The following is a 20377-nucleotide window of genomic DNA, read 5'->3' on the forward strand; positions in this document are numbered from 1 at the left end:
TTTCGTATTGGCTGCAAAAAAACTGTCTTTCACTCTTGTTAAAAAAAATGTGCTTTACCTCCAGGGGCATTAATTTTCAAGCTAACATGTCCACTCACCTATTACATTTCAACCATATGTAACTGCTGGTATTTCCTATGGTGAAGCAGCAGCGTGCATCTCCCATCGGTTGGGGGAACAGGACATGATTGTGTGCCAATAGGCTGGGACTCCCAACCACTTGCCTAATTGTGTGTATGGAAATGGATGTCTCCCCATCACCCCTTCTGGTGTTCAGCCTTGCAAACCCCAGTGTGTGTGTAGCAAGCAGGTGTGTAAATTATGAATCAACCCCAGCCGATAATCATGCGTTCAGTTTATAGATAAAGGTCACTGTACTAATTTAGTCAAGCCTTTTCCTTAAGCGTTTGCGGAAGCCAGCTTGACAACAAGAATACAAGTTTGTGTCTCTGGAATGTGCAAGGGACAAGTCGGAGCAAAGGCAGGAATGCAGACCCCTCATAAAAAGGGAGATATTGTCTGTAGCCAGCATGTAAGATCACCCTAATTGCTCTAAACTTAACCAGCAGTGTATAATCGTTAACTTTGCTGCAACTCTGTGGGAGGGCCAGAGCCAAAGGAATGTGATTGCCAGTTCCAGAATACAGCAAGTGCTGGCTTGTGTGCAGTCAAGTCTTCCCGCCCATTGAGTCAGACTCTTGTTTTCATTGATGCTGCATGCCTTGGTTGTATTCTGGCTATAACTGGGGGTGCCACCTTCTTTTCATGAGAGCTTCCATGCCTTCAGCAGCTGTGTGATAACCAGGCATTAAATAGGTTTTGCCAAGGATGGGGAATGTGAAACATGCTGAATTCCTGCCTGTCAACACAGCTATGGAAGCTTCTGTTTTCCATTTGGGATTGCCACCCTTTCTCAGTCTCTCTCCTGGGGTCTCTCGGTGCTTAAAAGGAGATGGCAATCATTGCCTACTGGGTAGATTTTGGTGCTGCTTAGCTTGCTTTTGAAGGTAACTCTGAATATCAATCAGTTCAGCTGGAGCACTGGAAGGAGGTAAGGTGGCTTTGCAAATGAATGGACTTCAAACTTATTTGTAAGCACAGACTGGGCAAAGGAGGCTTTTGAAACTTAATGAAGACACAGGTAGGTTGCCTGTTGTTGTTTTTTTAAGCAACACACCCCCCAGATGTTTTCATCTTGATCCTATTGGTATTTAGCAAAACCTTCCATTCTCAGTCTTTTTGGGTCTTGTAGGTAATGACCTAGTTACTTGAAGACTTTATCCACGAGACAGCCTGGACTCATAACAAATTTTAATTCCATCTTGTGGAGAATAATGTTGCCCCTTAGATTACATAAATTGGTTATCCTTGGTTTATAAGGCCCTGGAACCATTTTTCATGATTACAGGGGACAGATGCTCTCTAGGGGGATGGGGGGGGGTGAGGAGTCTGCTGTCTTCTAATGCAGGGATAAACACAACTTCTGTATTCTGGCCAGGTTTTACACTCGCACACCATGTCCCAGAATGCCAGCCTGGTAATGGGTCCCACCACCACTTTCCCAGCTTTTGCCAATGTATTCTTGCAAAATCCAGGAAGCGGAAGAATAATTCATTTGATAATGTTTGTATATCAGTGCCAGCAAGGAAATGAACATACCTTTTTGGCCTTGTGTTGGAAAATAAACACCTGACTTTCCCTGGCAATTGTGATCAAAAGGTGTGGTAAGCCCCTCCCCTTCCCATGCCTGTTAAAAGTGGAAGCTAGGATTGGACCTCCTCTCTAATCCTTTGTTTTTTGATCTCATAAGCATAGGCCAGAAAAGATTGACTTGTTAAGGCAGGCAGAGGAACTACTTCAACGTTGTCTGAATGTATACTGAAAATTACATGGCGTATAACGAACCAAGAATAAAGTAAACTGAAGCGCTAGCGATGGGATGAACATGAATGCTTGCTATCTCAGCATTTCCCAGGCCATCTTTCATGTGTTACTATTCTCCCATCATGGCTTAAATGGATGATTAAATATTGTGTAAATCTAAGTTGCAGCTTTTAATCATCTGGAGGGCCACAAGGTTCCACTTTCTGATCTAGATCAATCTTACGACTGATGCTTGGGGGAGCATCTTACTGCCCACCCCCCTGCCTCTTTTTCTATATGTAGCAGCAGCCCAGGAGCAAAGGATAAGGTGGTGGCAGCAAAGATCCTTCCACTCACTCCTCCTTTTCATGACCCTTTGTTTCTTCCTGTTCCCATCCCTGCTGCAAAGCACAGACAAAAATGGCTGGGCCTGGGCAGGGCGAGAATTGATAAAACCAGGAGAGGACCTGCTGAAGGGAGCTGTGTCCTTGCTTCTCCTGCAACATTAGAGCTATGTGCCTGTGACTCTAGATTTGAGTCAACACCATGCACAGAGATTGCGATGGCGGTGGCAGCAGCTCCTGAAAACTCTGCTACAGGTGTTGATGAGCTACAATTCTCATCAGCCCCAGCCAGCATAGTGAATGACCATGGATCATGAGAGCTGTGGCCCTGCAAATGTTTCTGGACTACATGATCCCTATCCCTAAGGGAAAGATGGGGAACATTTGCTATTGAGGGCTGCATTCTCTTACAGGTAATTGTTCAGGGAAGCAGGGAAGCTGTGGCCAGGGCTGAGGCCAGCAGGGGAGAAGAACCACTTCTTTTCTTCCACCCTTCCTTTCTCTCTGCTCAGCTAGCTGCCGGAGAAGTAGATCGCTGTTACCAGGAGTCCAACCTGGTTCTCTTGCAGAAGGCCTTTGGAATTAGGCTAGGACTAGGTCTGCAGGTGGCCCACCCCAGTCGAGATCATAGTTTCTCATCTGGTGCTCCACAAACTCCATTCAGGTTGTCAAGCAGTTTAGAGTATCTATTTGGCTCTGCAATTGATTTATTCTTTGTGGCAACTGAGATTAAGGCTTTTGACCTGAGGTTACAGCTGACAAACATGACACCTGAGACTACAGAACTTCGCTCAGAAAAACAGGCGCATCCATCGCAGTTGGAAAACAAAGACTACTCTTATGGTCTGTCAAGAACCTCCATGCACCCTATTTTTACACGGTCCATGAGTTTGTAGTAAGGGGGACGTCTGAGAGCCACTGATCTTGGTGGTTATGGCTTTCAGTAGGTGACAATATTGAAATGCTAGGTCAATCTGTGTCACATGAAAAATATTTAATTTAGAAAGTTTTTTTTCATCTTGCCCCCGCTTAATAAGAGAGGTAGCTTGACGTATACAAACAGACAGACAGACAGACACACATCAGTTAAACAGTACCAATCACATTTGGAGGACTCCTATCTGGTTCAAGTAGGAAATGTTTCTTCTGTATAAATAATTTGCTTAAATACAGTACAGTGCTGTTAAAGGTGCCATTATTTAACTGTTATAAATATCAGATCCTGACTGAATTAACTTTTGCTTAAAAAAAAACAATTAGAAAACTACTGTTCTTGTCACAGTTTAGGAAAATATGCACCGCTGAATATTAAAGCTGCAGCTATGCTGGTGAAGAGTTACAAAACTTTAAAAGAAAATCTTCAGTGTATTGGAAGAATAGAATCCTGCATAGGTCATGGAAGTTGTTGGAGGGTAAAATCCATATGTGCTCACTTTTCCAGAGAAACACAACAAGGAGAAGGAACATCAGTGGGAGCCACAGATCACTTCACAACACCTTTGTCACCAAACACCATGCTTGTCTTGGTCTTCCCTTCTCACCACTATGCAGAGGGTCGTGGGATTCACTTCACCCCTGTGGGCTTCACACAAAAAATCCACATGTATCACAACTGGTCCAAATGGCTCACAAACAACACCCCCACAGTGTGGACAGGAGCACCCCAAGAATTAACCAATCACTTGTCCGCAGCCAGAAGCCCCGCCCCCGGGCAGAGCAGCGCTCTCCATTCCAGCCCTGGTAACAGTGACACACAAACTCTTCTCTCATTTTGTCCTCCTGCCAACGTCTCAATTGCCCCCTCACCAGCACTCTGGTTTGGTTGCCCTCTGCTATTGTTTGGATCTGGAAGGTGTCAGGGCTGAGGTGCAAGTAGCTGTCCGAGTCCATCCATCGGCGAACGCAGCGGCCGTGGCTGTTGCAGATCTTCTGGCTGCAAAGTTTGGTCGCCGTGGTCACGTTGACAACATAAGGGCCTAAGGTGCTATTCAGGTAGTCCTGAATCTTTAAGCAGTTGGTCTGTGAGGGAAACAGTTATTACAAGAGTTAATAGCTATAAATGCCAGAAAGTCAGTGATGCAAAACTAAATAAATCTATTAGAAAATACTGGAATTTAATTGTATTGGGGACTTGTTTATTCCTATTTGACTAGTGCTTAAAATGTCCTAACTGAGGCTGGGGTCCTGTGGAATTGAATAATAATAATAATAATAATAATAATAATAATAATAATAATAATTATAATAATTATAATTTATTATTTATACCCCGCCCATCTGCCTGAGTTTCCCCAGCCATATAGAAGACTGACAAGCTCAACATTTCAGAATAAGCAGCAGTGTGTGAAATTAGAACATTTTAAATACCCCATGGTACTCTCTGCTAGTCTTTTAAGTAGCCAGCATACAAAGTCTTTTAAGTAGCCAGCATACAAAGTGGAACCTCTGCTTTCTCCCTTTGCCCATCAACCTGATGCTGAACAATAAACAAGAGAGATGAAAGAGAAGAATGAGTAAGAAAAGCAGCCTCAAGGGCTGCTATTAAAATTACCCGGTTGCGAGAATACTCTGCGTCTCCCCAGAGTACAATGCCGTGAGCCCCCATGGCTGCAGCCTGCCCAATGGTGTACACCAAGTCTGTCTAGAACAACAGAAACCAGCACACATTAATTTGCAAGTTTACGGTAAATACCTAAGCCGTTTCTGGTGGATGTCAAGCACCAGAATATATTTGGTATAACGTTTCTCATAGAACTGTTCCCCATAAATACAAAAATCTGAGTCAGTTGGCTTATAAAGAAAGGAAGTTTCTACATGAGTTTATAAATCACAGTTACGAATCTGGGTTTCTTTTTGTTTGACTTCTCATTTCTGAAGCTTTGAGACAAAGCCTTCTAGATATTGTTGGACGTCAACTCCAGCCTGCATGGCCAGTGGTCAGTATAATGCGAGTTGTAATCCAATAAGGTCTGGAGGGCCCAGGTCCAGGTTAGCCACCCTGCTTCAAGACATTTGCCAGTATTTCTCTTTGTTCAACCATGAGGGCTACAAGTTTACAGGCAATTCACACACTACTTGTATGAAATCAAGCCCTCTAATGCGTGGTCAGTAGAGGCAGCAAGGGCTGGGAAAGAATGGCCAAGAGTATTGGTAGCAATTCCCAGCTATTAACTAAAGCTTTAGCAAGGGCACCACGTTCCACTGCTGCCTTCTCTTTGGTACTACCCCCATGGATAAGCGAGTTGCTGGCAACTTCTGGATCGCATCTCCTTTTGAATTAAAAGCAAAGACCATCAGGAATCTGACATTTGCTCACAGTTTGGATATCCTGAGTTTGCAGGGCATCAGTTGAAGAAAGAGCAAAAAGGGTTTTCTTGTGTCTGTGTGTTTCTTTGTGGCTGATTAGCTGTTTTCCCTGTGTAAAGGTCAGAGGGGGCAGGGTTTCTGTTGAGGCAGGGGATTAGCTGTGGGAGGAGCTTATCAGAGTTTGCAGGGCATCAGTTGAAGAAGGAGCAAAAAGGGTTTTCTTGTGTCTGTGTGTTTCTTTGTGGCTGATTAGCTGTTTTCCCTGTGTAAAGGTCAGAGGGGGCAGGGTTTCTGTTGAGGCAGGGGATTAGCTGTGGGAGGAGCTTATCAGAGTTTGCAGGGCAGCGGCGCATGCCTAGCGGCGCGCGCAGTTAGATCCATCTTTTAGATTTAGGGGAGCTAGTCTCAAACGTTTGTTGGGGGAGATCTAGGTGTTTTTTTTTGTGTGGGGGAAGTTATTTGTCCTGTCTTCAAGCTTTTTATGATGGAGGACCTCTAGCCAACCCCAACGACACGATCTCAAGATGGAAGGGGAGGGAACAGCTGCAGTCGCCTGCGATTCCTGCGCAATGTTTGCCATCTTGCCAAAGGTTGCAGGCAGCTTTACCTGCAGCAATTGCATGTTGATTGCCCTCTTAAAAGACAAAGTCCAGCAACTGGAGGAACGTGTAGCTACGCTCCAAAGAATTAGAGAGCTGGAGCTCTTCTTGGAAGCAACAGAGCACACCGTCTCCACCAAGGAGGAGACAGGGGACTCCCCTGAGAAGGAGTCTAGTTCACCAACACAGGAGCCAGATATATGGAGAAACGTGACTCAAAGTAGTAGGAGGCCCAGGGTTCACTCTGATTGCTTAGAAATACACAATCGCTTTGAGGTCCTCTCCCCTAGCATGGAAGACGAAGAGCAGACTCCATTTGAGGATCTCTCCCTCATTACAGTCGATCAGGTATATGAAGACGAGCAGCAAAGTCAGTCCTCAGGGAATGTGCAGGCGACCTTGGAACGGACAGCTCATGGAAGAACCCCGACCAAACCCAAGAGGAGGCGTGTAGTGGTGATAGGGGATTCCCTACTGAGGGGAACAGAAGCAGTGATCTGTGGGCCTAACAAGATGTCTCGGGAAGTGTGCTGTCTCCCCGGGGCTAAGATCCAAGATGTAACTGAACGACTGCAAGGAATCATAAAACCCACTGACAAATACCCCTTCCTCTTGGTTCATGTGGGAACCAATGACACTGCAAGCAATAGCCTCCAGAAGATCAAAAGAGACTACGAGGCTCTCGGCAGGAAATTGAAGCAACTAAATGCACAAATTGTCATCTCATCTGTCCTCCCAGTTGAACGACGTGGCCCAGGGAGAGAGGGGAAAATAGTGGAAGTGAACAGCTGGCTTCGCAAATGGTGTAAACAGGAACGGTTTGGATTCTTAGATCACGGACTGCAGTTTCTTGAAGATGGACTTCTGGCAAGTGATGGGCTGCACCTCACAACGGTTGGGAGAAATGTTTTTGCCAAAAATCTCAGAAACCTCATCAGGAGGGCTTTAAACTGACTAATGTGGGGGAGGGAGACAGTGCTCCTGAAGGTAGGAGTCTATCAATTAATGAAGATGATCATCCAAATGTCATAGACCAAATGGAGCAAACAGCACGCGGACCTAGTGGTGGGAGGAAAAAATCCTTAAATAAGAGACACGGGGGAATGATTAATGGACTTCAATGTCTGTACACTAATGCGCAAAGCATGGGAAATAAACAAGATGAGCTTGAGCTCTTGGTACAGCAAACTAAATATGACATAATAGGCATCACTGAAACCTGGTGGGATAAGTCCCATGATTGGAATGTAATAATGGGGGGATACAATCTATTTCAGAGAAACAGACCAGACAAGAAAGGAGGAGGAGTGGCGTTATATGTCAGGGATATGTATACCTGTGAAGAGATCCAAGATTTAGAACCTCAAAGCCAAAGTGAGAGCATTTGGGTCAAAATTAAGGGAGAGAAGAATAAGAGAGACCTCATTGTGGGAGTTTACTATAGATCCCCAAGCCAAACGGAGGACATAGATGATGCCTTCCTGGAACAGATGGCCAAGCATGCAAAAGGAAGGGAGATAGTAGTAATGGGGGACTTCAATTACCCGGATATTTGTTGGACGTCAAACTCAGCCAAGAGCATAAGGTCAAACAGATTCCTCACTGGCCTTGCAGACAACTTCATTGTCCAGAAAGTGGGAGAAGCAACAAGAGGAACAGCCATTTTAGATCTGGTCCTAACCAATGTTGATGACCTGGTTAGTGGGGTAGATGTGGATGGATCATGCTCTTCTGAAGTTTACTATACAGCGGAAAGGAGCAGCCAAGCATACTAGGACTCAATTTCTTGACTTTAAGAAAGCCGACTTCATAAAACTTAGGGAAGTGCTGGGTGAGATCCCATGGACAACAATACTAAAAGGAAAGGGAGTTCATGATGGCTGGGAGTCTGTTAAGAGGGAGATACTAAAAGCACAACGTCAGGCAATACCAATGAGACGGAAACATGGAAGGTGCCTAAAGAAGCCAGGGTGGCTATCTAAAGAACTTTTAACTGAATTAAGATTAAAAAAGGATGTGTACAAAAAATGGAAAAGGGGGGAAACCACCAAAGAGGAATTCAAACAAATAGCCAGCACGTGTAGACACAAAGTCAGAAAAGCTAAAGCACAGAATGAACTCAGGCTTGCTAGAGAGGTTAAAAGCAACAAAAAAGGCTTTTATGGGTATGTTCTTAGCAAAAGGAAGAACAAAGAAACAGTTGGGTCACTCAGAGGAGAAGATGGTGAAATGCAAACAGGGGACACAGAAAGGGCTGAACTACTCAATGCCTTCTTTGCCTCAGTCTTCTCCGATAAAGAAAACAATGCCCCACCTGAAGAATTTGGAGCAAATGATTCAGCAAAGGAAACACAGCCCAGAATAACTAAGGAGATAGTACAAGAATATTTGGCTAGTTTAGATGTATTCAAGTCTCCAGGGCCAGATGAACTGCATCCAAGAGTATTAAAAGAACTGGCAGATGTGATCTCAGAACCACTGGCAGTCATCTTTGAGAATTCCTGGAGAACAGGCGAAGTCCCGGCAGACTGGAGGAGGGCAAATGTTGTCCCTATTTTCAAAAAGGGGGAAAAGAGAGGACCCAAATAATTACCGCCCAGTCAGTCTGACATCAATAGCAGGGAAGATTCTGGAGCAGATCATTAAGCAAACAGTCTGTGAGCACCTAGAAAGGAATGCTGTGATCACCAATAGTCAGCATGGATTTCTGAAAAATAAGTCATGTCAGACTAACCTGATCTCGTTTTTTGACAGAATTACAAGCCTGGTAGATGAAGGGAACGCAGTGGATGTAGCCTACCTTGATTTCAGCAAGGCATTTGACAAGGTGCCCCATGATATTCTTGTAAAGAAGCTGGTAAAATGCGGTCTTGACTATGCTACGTCTCAGTGGATTTGTAACTGGCTGACTGACCGAACCCAAAGGGTGCTCATCAATGGTTCCTCTTCATCCTGGAGAAGAGTGACTAGTGGGGTGCCACAGGGTTCTGTCTTGGGCCCGGTCTTATTCAACATCTTTATCAACGACTTGGATGATGGACTCAAGGGCATCCTGATCAAATTTGCAGATGACACCAAACTGGGAGGGGTGGCTAACACCCCAGAGGACAGGATCACACTTCAAAACGACCTTGACAGATTAGAGAACTGGGCAAAAATAAACAAGATGAATTTTAACAGGGAGAAATGTAAAGTATTGCACTTGGGCAAAAAAAAATGAGAGGCACAAATACAAGATGGGTGACACCTGGCTTGAGAGCAGTACATGTGAAAAGGATCTAGGAGTCTTGGTTGACCACAAACTTGACATGAGCCAACAGTGTGACGCGGCAGCTAAAAAAGCCAATGCAATTCTGGGCTGCATCAATAGGAGTATAGCATCTAGATCAAGGGAAGTAATAGTGCCACTGTATTCTGCTCTGGTCAGACCACACCTGGAGTACTGTGTCCAGTTCTGGGCACCACAATTCAAGAAGGACACTGACAAACTGGAACGTGTCCAGAGGAGGGCAACCAAAATGGTCAAAGGCCTGGAAACGATGCCTTATGAGGAACGGCTAAGGGAGCTGGGCATGTTTAGCCTGGAGAAGAGGAGGTTAAGGGGTGATATGATAGCCATGTTCAAATATATAAAAGGATGTCACATAGAGGAGGGAGAAAGGTTGTTTTCTGCTGCTCCGGAGAAGCGGACACGGAGCAATGGATCCAAACTACAAGAAAGAAGATTCCATCTAAACATTAGGAAGAACTTCCTGACAGTAAGAGCTGTTCGACAGTGGAATTTGCTGCCAAGGAGTGTGGTGGAGTCCCCTACTTTGGAGGTCTTTAAGCAGAGGCTTGACAACCATATGTCAGGAGGGCTCTGATGGTGTTTCCTGCTTGGCAGGGGGTTGGACTCGATGGCCCTTGTGGTCTCTTCCAACTCTATGATTCTATGATTCTATCCTCTAGTCCTGCTGTAGTCAAGAACAAACACCCAAGCTGTGGATTGTGTCCAGTGCTGCAATAATGGGACTCTGCTCAACGCAATAGGATATCCTATCCTCTCCCTGCACATGCCCCCCCACCAAAATGCTCTGGAAGGTCCTTTGGGTGGATTTTGAGGGTGCACGGGGGCTGCAGAGGAAAGGAGAAGGAAGTTCGATTGAGCAAACAGAAGCCTGTTGCATGAGCAGAATGGCACCATTGTATACAGCCCAATGCGGCCTGCTGATGCTCGAATGGCTAGACAGGAATATCAGTCTCACTTGATGCAAATGACACTGCAAAGTGTAAGGGAAGACTGGTTGTGTGTGTGTGTGTGTGTGTGTGTGTGTGTGTGTTCATGGAGCATGAGTAGGAGTAAGTTTATTGTCAAACCATAAGCCTAATTCATTTCGCTTTCTGTGCAACAGAAGCGGTTTTTGTGAAACAGTAAAATTTCCAGAGAGATGGAAGAGAGATGGAACTGAAGAGAGATGGAATAACATTTCCCAACACAGCACACACACACACACACACACACACACATTTTAAACATTTTTATGACTGAGTATTACACCACCATAGAAAATCAAGATTCCTAATGGATCTCTACTCCTGCCACAGGGCCCAAAATATTTGAGAATTGCTCACGCAGACACACTTAATTGGCATATAGTTTGAGGGGAAGAAAACCACGGCAAGCATGGCCAGTAAAGTGGTGGGAAATCTGAGTGCAGGTATTAAATCTTCAACACTAGTGCCATGTGTATCAGATTTAATAGCGTATGTTGAGAAGGGATGTTCACATGCTGAAGGAATAATGTGTGTGTGTGTGTGTGTGTGTGAATATTGGAAGTGTCATCTCTTCCAACCCCTTGTAATAGTTACATTAAAAAAAAGGATGCCATTCATCGTGGAGTAACTTTAGATGAAGAGGGTATTGAAATGTTTGCAATAAATATTGTGCTTTAATGCAAACAAAATAGGTCTCTTCCAATAGCCCTCTCACCCTCTATTTGGTTGCATCACCATGGCCAGGAGTGAAGTTGGTGGCAACTCACACAGTCCTGAGATAAACTCAGAAATCAACTAACACCTTATCTCTTTTCCATTCCTCTTTGCCACAAGGCTCCTTCCTTCACTGGCTACCATTGATCAAGAGCTCTAACTAAGACTCAGACGTGTTAGCAACCTTGCTGAGCAGTAAATCTACTGGGCCTCAAAGCATGGACACTACACACACACACATACAGTGTGCAGTGCAGGAGCAAGGGTGGGGAAGAGGGCAAATATCCTACCTGAGACAACTCCTTCAGTGTGTAGGTGTAGAACGGCCTGGCATACAAAAAGACAGGGAGGGAATGTTGAACAGAAGGCAGCTCCGCCACTCTCAGGGCTTCCCCCACTTTGGCCCACACAAACTTCTTCCCTTGTGGAGAGGTCCTCAGTGCCTCCTCCATGTAGATGGAAGGGTAGAGGGCTCTGCTGTTCTCCCAGAGCCAGATCAGCTCGTTGTTGCGCTGCACTTCCAGCGGAGGGCAGTGCCCTGTGAAGTTCTCAAAACTATCCAAATAGTGGTAGTTGTAGCACTCTGGGAAGAGGTAGTAGCCCCACCAGCCCTGGGGGCGGAGAGAGCGGGCCAGCTGCAGGGTCTTAGACATGAATTCCTGGGCGGCCGTCTCAAATTCCCACTTAGCCTGCACTTCGGCCTGGGCGTCCGACAAATGGCGATTCTTTTGCCTGACGAGCTGGACAGACATGTTCCGATAGACGTTTTTCTTGTCCCAGTTCCGGATCCACTGGGGCCTCCAGTTCTCCCAGTCTATCACAGAGAGGCCTGCAAAGGAGCTGGAGGGCATGGCTGCCGTCAGGTCGCTCTCCATCTGTCCCAAGTGCCTTGTCAGGCTGGCGTTCTGAGGGCAGCCGCCGTTGACGGCAGTGGGCGGCACTGTTGTGTTCAAGTAGTAGGGATACAAGCCCAGCTGGTCGTAGTAGAAGATTGTGACGTTGTCGCCCACAAAGGCTTCCTGGGCATTCGCCAGGATGCTGTAGGAGTCCAAGCGGAGGGGCACCCCGTAGGCAGCCGAGCACCGGGCGGTTGGCGCATTCCAGGCCACCAGAAAGGGGCTCTCCTTGACAATGGGAGGCAAGGACGGCTTCAGGTTGGGAGACGCCACAGGCAGGTCTGGGAACAAGAGCAGGAGCAGCAGGAGGGCATGGCGGCTGAAGGGCTGGCACAGCCTCAAGGGTGTGGACGCCCACACGGGTGGCCCAGCTGAGCACGATGGCGCTGCGTCGCATGCAGTGCTGCAGGAAAGACAGAAGAGGCCCATCAAGAGTTACATGAGCATGGTGCTTACTGGCCAGGTGTTGTAAAACAAACCCAACCGTATTCCAATTTGGAACTTTGGTTAACAGCTAACAAATCAGTTTCCCCGTGCAGCAATGTTCGGAAATCCCCAGGCGCATTTTGCTACTGCCGCGGGTCCAGTTTGTGGGATGAAAGCACCGAAAATGCTAAGTAAATGGGTTAAGGCTCACAGGGGCTATAGAAATCTGTACTGTCACACACCCCGAGGCAGTTATTTCAGTTGGTACAGTTATGGCAGTTAGTCTTTCATGTGAGAGCAGATAAACTGTTGTGCTGCTGACTGTCTCAGAGTTAGTCTGTAACAGTATTTATCTTAGATATGTAAGATGTATTAGCAATGTAAGTTAACACCTACCTGTGTTGTATATCTTAGTTTGCAAGTTGCAAGTACATTAAGTAAAAGTTATACAGTGGTACCTCAGGTTACATACGCTTCAGGTTACATAAGCTTCAGGTTACAGACTCCGCTAACCCAGAAATAGTGCTTCAGGTTAAGAACTTTGCTTCAGGATAAGAACAGAAATCGGGCTCCGGCGGCGCGGCAGCAGCAGGAGGCCCTATTAGCTAAAGTGGTGCTTCAGGTTAAGAACAGTTTCAGGTTAAGAATGGACCTCTGGAATGAATTAAGAACTTAACCCGAGGTGCCACTGTATGTTGTTTAAACTTTAAAAGAGTGTGTCTTTAGTTTTTGGGAACGCAAAGTGATTAAAGGGTCAAACGCCCCAGGTGTTTAATTCCCCCACAATTGCAGGCCCAATTGCAGAAATCTACGTGGAGATTTCTGGACACCACGTTGGCAATTGACATCTCCATCAAGCCAGCTAACTTGTGTGCAGCTAAAGACAAGCATCTTGTTCTTCTGTGCAAATCATGAACCCTTTGCTGGGCATCTTAGTCCTCCATCATCCCATCAAGGAAACTTCAGTGCAGGGCTGAGTGCAGGTATATTTGACTGCGTTGCAGCCTTTCCACAAGTCACCCAAATGGAACTCTGATCACAGTTTAAAAACTTCTGCCTTAGCCCACAGTTAATACTATTTCCATTTCCTCTGTGTGTCTTTCTTCTTCTTGCATACTGGGACAAATGAACTGTTGTAAGAGCAAGCTACAGTCAAGCAGAGTAGTTGAGATCACAGCATTGGGAGGGTCATATAGAGTCCAACCCCCTGGCAAACAGACAACCGCAACCTAAGTTTAAGGTGCCATTTGGTGCAACTGAGTTTCTAACACTGCACAGAGTGTGACTGCTCCCCAGTCATCCCAAGGCTGATCCGTTAGGGCAAGTGAGGCATTGCCCCACCACGCTTAGCCACTGCCTGCCTGCCTGCCTCCTTATTTGCAAACAGTCTAGTGGCTGACACTGGCTGCCAGCAACCTCCTTGCTCTTAGAACCCAGACAGAGGAAGATGGGGCAAAATTAGAATTAGTTTGCTCTGCCTGTCTTTGGCCCTGGCTCAGCCTACTGTTGGCCACCCTGCCTCCTGCCTCACTAACTAGTGCTATATATGTAATGCATTCTTTATCATAGATGTTTTCATCTGACAGCCACGTTACAATCATAGAACTGTAGAGTTGGAAGGCAGTGAATGCAAACCTCCAAGGAAGGAGAGCCTGACCACCCCTTGTGGGAGTCTGTTCCACTGTCAAACAGCTCTTGTCGTCAGAAAGTTCTTCCTTTTGCTTGTGAGCATCACAGAGCCTCTGAAGACTCCGGCTGCAAAAAGCACAAATGAAACCTTGCCCCTTCCCTTGTTTTTTGCCTGACATCCCAGGGCCAGGGGTCAAAAGCAGACTGGGTAGGAAAAGGACAACTGGTGGCAAGCTCCGGACAATGGGTGCGTGGTGGCTCTTTAAGGGCTCCATTCTCTCCAAATCAGGTCTGAAAGGAAAGCTGCCTTTTTGTTAATTGCCAAGGCTGCAAGAGGTTTCCCTCAAGCTAATTTGCAGAGTAATTCAATTTGCAGCATACATGAGGGAGGGAAGGAGAGCTGCTGCTGCTGCTACTCCTTAGAGGCCACCCGGCTCCAGGGTCACAAATCTGCTCCCAGTGCTATTTATCCAAGTGAAGGGTAAATGGTGGCCTCGCTTTGCTGTGTCGCTATAGCCTTGTCTGTTTTGTCATTAGCAGTTTTCTCTGCTTAAAACAGGGATGGGGAACCTGCATTGGCAAGACTCCAGCTCCCATCAGCCCCAGCCAGCATGACTAGTGGTCAGGGATGATGGGAGCTTGAGTCCAATAACCACCTTTGGAATACAACCTAGAGGGCCACAGGTTCCCTAGCCCAGTTTATAATTTAATCCATTGATTCAAAACAAAAAACAAAACCAAACCCTGATGCAACTTTAGGGTTTATAAAATAACATGGATATACATTCTGAATCGAAGCTCCAGTTTGTTGTTGGCACCTTCAGGGTGTTCCCTTCCCCCTCCTACCACTGCAAGCATTCCATTCTCCCCTTCTCATGCTCCCCAGCTCAGGGAGGCCAATTCCACCAGGAACTGAGTAGTCACATTAACCTCATTCTGCATAGGCCACAGAGCAGACATCTGATGATTACAGCTTTCAATCATTGCTGACCTGCATTAGAGCCTAGTATTTCCCTGGAGGTGAAGAGCTTCTTAGTCAAATGCATTACCCCACTAATGTCCAGAGCTCTCAGAAAACCTTGTGTAACATGGCAGGGCAGAAACAGCGTGAAAGCCAGAAAGTTCGTAACATTTGATAAGAGGAACAAAGTGCCTCCATGTGAGCTTTTGCAGAGCGGGGAATCGGAGGCTTATTGAGGGATGGGGGGGCAGAATATCCACCAGAATGAAGGCTAGAAAGAGGCCTCTGGATGGGTAGGAGCTAGTGGAGCGTGCCCAGCCTGAAACTCTGCACATGGGCAGAGGACGGAGGGAGGGAGGCTGGGCAGGTGGCACAGAGAAATCAAAGGCAGTGGTGATGGTAATGCTGCTGTTCAGGGGAGTCCCGGTTCCGATCCCACCTGACTGCTGAGCTAGCCATGTGGCCCTTCATCATCCCTGAGTGCTACTCCACAGGGTTGTTGTAAAGGAGGAGGAAAGGCAGGATGAAAAGTCTAGGATGATGCCATAGTGCCTAGAAGGAAAAATCAAAACCTTCTTTTCCTCTTCCTGTCTCCCCCCTATTTATTCTTCCCATAATCTCCAGCAGATCTTTCATCCAGACCTGAAAAGGCCCTGAAGGTGTATTTGCATATTTAGAAGGGGAAATGCTAAAAAGCAATCATAATGTGAGTTTAATGGCTTTTTCAGAGAAGATGACCAGAAAATAAGAAGCAATAGCCAAACCACCAATTACCTTACTTGGGGTAACTTGGGGGGCAGGGTGCCTGTAAATGGGCCTTCCTTTTTCCTGCTTCTGCCTGTGGTTTTGATCTCCCAGATAAATCCTATAAGCATCTCTCCACCCCCTGGATCTACAGTGAAATCAACAAAAATCACAGGCTCGCGGCAGCGCCAATGTAGTGTGCCATGCTGCCCTCTGTTTAAGGACAGCAGCACCACTTTCACCAAGCAACCCAGGAGCAGAATAAGCTTTCCCCCCCAAGCTGTAAAGGAGAAGTTGCTTTTATCTGAATTCAAGCTTCAGAAGCACTAACTAGACCTCCAGGGAAGATTAAATGGCAACACTGGATACAGAGCTAAGATTTCCTTCTGGAGAGTCAAAGCTCTCAGTGCAGCAGATTGTATGGGAGGGAGGGGGGGTGGAGTTTGTTCCCAGAAGAAAGACTTCCCCCCTCCTCTCTAAGCAGTGGGGATGGAGAACAAACTATAATTAAATACTACCTAGCCTTCGGTCTCAATGGCATAGCAATTCACCCACTTGACTCCCAAGATATAATTTACATCTCAGGAGTGTTCCTAAACAGTGAGTAAATCTACCAGAGGGATCTACTCCAGGGAAGCCATGAAAACAGCATTTAAATACTTGCCAGCTAGTTTCTTCTCCTCACCGGGATAGCGTATGTGATTCACATCCCATGCACCAATTTTATTTAATAATGCACTAATATTTAATTATAGTGCTTTCCCCCCTGAAATGTTCAAAGTGCTTCTCATGTATCTCAGTAATCCTTACAGCGCCCCTGTAAGTGCTGGCATTATTATCCCCATTTCGCAGATTGAAAGTGAAGACTGAGAGGAGGGCATGCCTAAGGCCACCCAGAGAGCTCAGAGCTTAAGGAGATTTCCTGCTCGTAATTCATGCTCTTGCTACTGTAGATGCCAGCTCACTTAAGTTCTGAGAAGGCTGCTGGAAGGATGCCAGGCAACTTTGTGGCAGAGCGATGAACAGGATAACATGGTGCTCCCTAGTGTGCCAATGCATACATATGCATGTTCATATGCCTTACACGGTGTAATGGTTCTAGGGGTTGCTCGTGCGTAAAACGGCGCCACAACTGGCTGGGTTGCCTGAGTGAACCCTTTCTGTCTGGACAGCCACTCGCCCGTGGCTGTCTCAATCGCTGGCAGAATCCGTCAGTGGGCGTTTCTTGAACTTCTTTCAGCAAAGAAGCTCTTTGACGCCCAGTCTCCTCCTACTTTCCCTGCGCGGAAGCCTTCTACGCAGGGAGGGTGTGGGCAGCGGAGGACCCGTGCTCTCCCCGCTGGTCCCCGGCGAGGAGTCTTGTAGCCACCTCGCCGATTCCCCCATCTGCCCCCCTTCTCCACTGGTGCTACGCTGATTTCCTTCCCCAGAAGATGTGCTGCTTCTCTCCCTCCCAGGACGCTCTCTGGAATCCCTCTGGAGCCCTCCCTCTCCCTCTGGCTCCGATGGCAGTTCCCTGACACACGGGTAAGCAGGTATTCGGGGGAGGGGAGCGGATTTGTGATGCTACTCTTGGGATCTTTACTGGAGAGGGCAGACAGAATTGTATTTGTTTGATAACCTGGCTTAATTCAGGGGAAAATTTTAACACAGACCAATCTTGGTGTGCTTGTTCCAGAGAGCCAGCAATAACCACACTGCCGCGTATTTGTGATATTTATTTGTAAATCAACAGAGGTTTAAATGATAATATGACAATATAAATGAGTTAAAAGCAGCATCGCGGCCACTGCAGAAACATGCCAAAAGGAAAGGGTTGGTAATGCCTCCACTGCCAAGCTCATCACCTCTTCCTGGACCACTCAATTCCTGTTGCAGAAATGGCTCATGGAAGAGACTAGAGGCAGAGAGCCACCTGCCATGTAATTGCAAGGCAAAGATAAGACTTTGCTACAGGAAAGTGAAAGAACCAGAAAAGGGGGCCATAGGTGTTCAAATGCAAAGTTGTACTTTCCCTGTCTTGTAAGAGCAGGATTATTTGTGTACAGTGGTACCTCGGGTTACAGACACTTCAGGTTACAGACTCCGCTAATCCAGAAATAGTACCTTGGGTTAAGAACTTTGCTTCAGGATGAGAACAGAAATCGTGCTCCGGGGTGCGGCAGCAGCAGGAGGCCCCATTAGCTAAAGTGCTACCTCAGGATAAGAACAGTTTCAGGTTAAGAACAGACCTCCGGAATGTGACAGATGATATTGCTATAACCAAGGGTACAAGACAAGCGTGTCCCTTATCACCATTGTTATTCATATCGGTCCTGGAAGTCTTGTTGAGAGCATTAAGAAGTAATGATTTGATAAAAGGTGTGACAGTTGGTTGTAAGGAATATAAGGTAAAAGCCTTCGCTGATGATTTGGTTATAACAATAGAAGACCCTATTAAAAGTATTAGCGAAGTGTTCGAAGAGATAGAGCAATTTGGACAAGTTGCCGGATTCAAATTAAATAAGAGTAAAACGAAAATAATGGTTAAAAATATGGACCAAGAGATAATAGAAAGAATTCAGCAACAAACAGATATGGAAGTGGTTAAGAAAGTTAAATATCTCGGGATTATATTAACTCCCAAGTGCATCGATCTTTTTCAAAATAATTATGTACCAGCTTGGAATAAAATTAGGAAGGACCTGGAAGTGTGGGGAAGAATGAAGTTGTCATTTTGGGGAAGAATTGCAACGATAAAAATGAATGTGCTACCAGAAATGTTGTTTTTATTTCAATCAATACCAATAATTAAAGGTGTTACGATATTTAAAGAATGGCAAAGAGCATTATCAAGATATGTCTGGCAGGGCAAGAAGCCTAGAATAAAATTTAATATTTTAACGGATGCAAAAGATAGAGGAGGCTTTGCCCTGCCAGATCTAAAGTTATATTTTGAGGCTGCATGTCTTTGCTGGGTGAAAGAATGGATAAAGTTGGAAAATTCAGAACTTTTGGATTTAGAAGGATATGATAATAGATTTGGTTGGCACGCATATTTATGGTATGAGAAAAAAAGAGTGCATAAAGGTTTTGAAAATCACATTTTCCGAGGTCTGCTGATTGAAGTATGGAATAGGTACAAAAATTTATTACAGTTTAAAACTCCATTTTGGCTGTCGCCACTGGAGGTAATGAGTGTCAAGAAGATCAATATGACGGGGAGTTGGATTACATATGAGAATATAATTATAAAAGAAGGAAATAAATGGAAACTGAAGCCATATGATGAAGTTAAAGAATATGTGTTTGATTGGTTACACTATTTCCAACTGAATGCGATGTTTAAAAAAGAGATGCTGGAAAGAGGTTTTCAAGATGAAAAATCTAGATTTCAAAAAGAAATTGTGAATAATGATGTTAAAATTTTATCAAAAATGTATAAATTATTACTTGAGTGGCATACTAAGGATGAAGAGGTTAAAGCTGCAATGATTCAGTGGGCCAAAGACTTTGGTTATAATATTCAATCTGATGATTGGATAAGATTGTGGAAAGAAGGAATGAAATTTACTGCATGTACTACAATAAAAGAAAATGTTATGAAAATGTTATATAGATGGTATGTTACACCGCTAAACTTGGAAAGATGTATAAAGTGAGTAATAAATGTTGGAAATGTCAGGAGAAAGAAGGAACATTCTACCATATGTGGTGGGAATGTAAAAAAAATGAAAGGTTTCTGGGAAATGATTTATAATGAATTGAGAAAAATGTTGAAATATACCTTTGCTAAAAAACCAGAAACTTTTCTGTTAGGAATACTAAGAAATGACATTTAAAAAAAGGATGAGAAGTTGTTTTTATATGCAGTAACAGCGGGAAGAATTTTGGTGGCACAAAAATGGAAACAGGAAGAAATCCCGACGAAAGAAGAATGGAGAATGAAGTTGATGGAATACGCAGAACTAGACAAGCTAATGGGGAGAATTCGGAACTGGCGAGACCAGAGATTTACCGAGGACTGGAATAAATTTACAGAGTATATTAAGAATATATGTGATGGTCAATTAACGTTTGTAGGTTTTCAAGAAGCTCTGCGATAATAATGGAAAGAAATATTGTTTTATAATAATTGTTAAGATTAATTTGGTTAAAAAACCCCAAAACAATATAGATGTAAGAAATGTGAATAACTGTGATAACATGAAAATTTTCAGATAGACTGAAGGAAGTCTGAAAGTGGAAAGATTAGAATTGGATGTATAATTCAAATGGAATGTTTTTTTGTTTTGGTTTTTTTTTATTGTTAAATTTGAAAATTTTATAAATAATTTTTAAAAAAAAACAACAAAAAAACAGACCTCCGGAATGAATTAAGTACATAACCAGAGGTACCACGGGACTTCCAAGGTGGAACCTACACATGTATAAAAAATGCTGTGAAAATGCTTTCAAAAAACAACACATTTTGAAAAATGCTTTGAATTTGGCATAGCTCACGGTCGCCATCTTGTGTCACATTTGTATATTGCACTTTACAACATATTCAAAACATCCTATTTGCAGCTGTATAGCTGAGTCCCAAGTTTTATCTGGAGTTGATGGGAATTGAACCGGAGCCCTTCAGCACAGAAAGCAGATGTTCCACCACTGAGC

General features: G+C 44.9%; 1 protein-coding gene across 3 annotated transcripts in view; it reads right to left on the reverse strand.

The window, feature by feature from the left end:
* Positions 1 to 3180: 3180 nt before the first annotated feature.
* Positions 3181 to 20377, reverse strand: part of LOC309527675 (hyaluronidase-4-like) — a 33576-nt gene continuing 16379 nt past the window's right edge. The window contains exons 1-4 of one of the 3 annotated variants that reach the window (XM_082214541.1): positions 15785 to 15890; positions 11374 to 12382; positions 4759 to 4848; positions 3181 to 4226 (exon numbers count right to left, since the gene is read on the reverse strand). In XM_082214541.1, coding sequence (XP_082070667.1) covers positions 3834 to 4226; positions 4759 to 4848; positions 11374 to 12382; positions 15785 to 15870 — 1578 coding nt within the window. In that variant the 5' untranslated portion in view covers positions 15871 to 15890 and the 3' untranslated portion in view covers positions 3181 to 3833. Of the gene's footprint in view, positions 4227 to 4758; positions 4849 to 11373; positions 12383 to 14040; positions 14325 to 15784; positions 15891 to 20377 lie in introns of those variants that run through there. The other 2 variants (XM_082214540.1, XM_082214542.1) reach the window with 2 other exon arrangements.

Source organism: Podarcis vaucheri, assembly GCF_965113315.1.
Source record: "Podarcis vaucheri genome assembly, chromosome: 2".
Taxonomy (NCBI): domain Eukaryota; kingdom Metazoa; phylum Chordata; class Lepidosauria; order Squamata; family Lacertidae; genus Podarcis; species Podarcis vaucheri.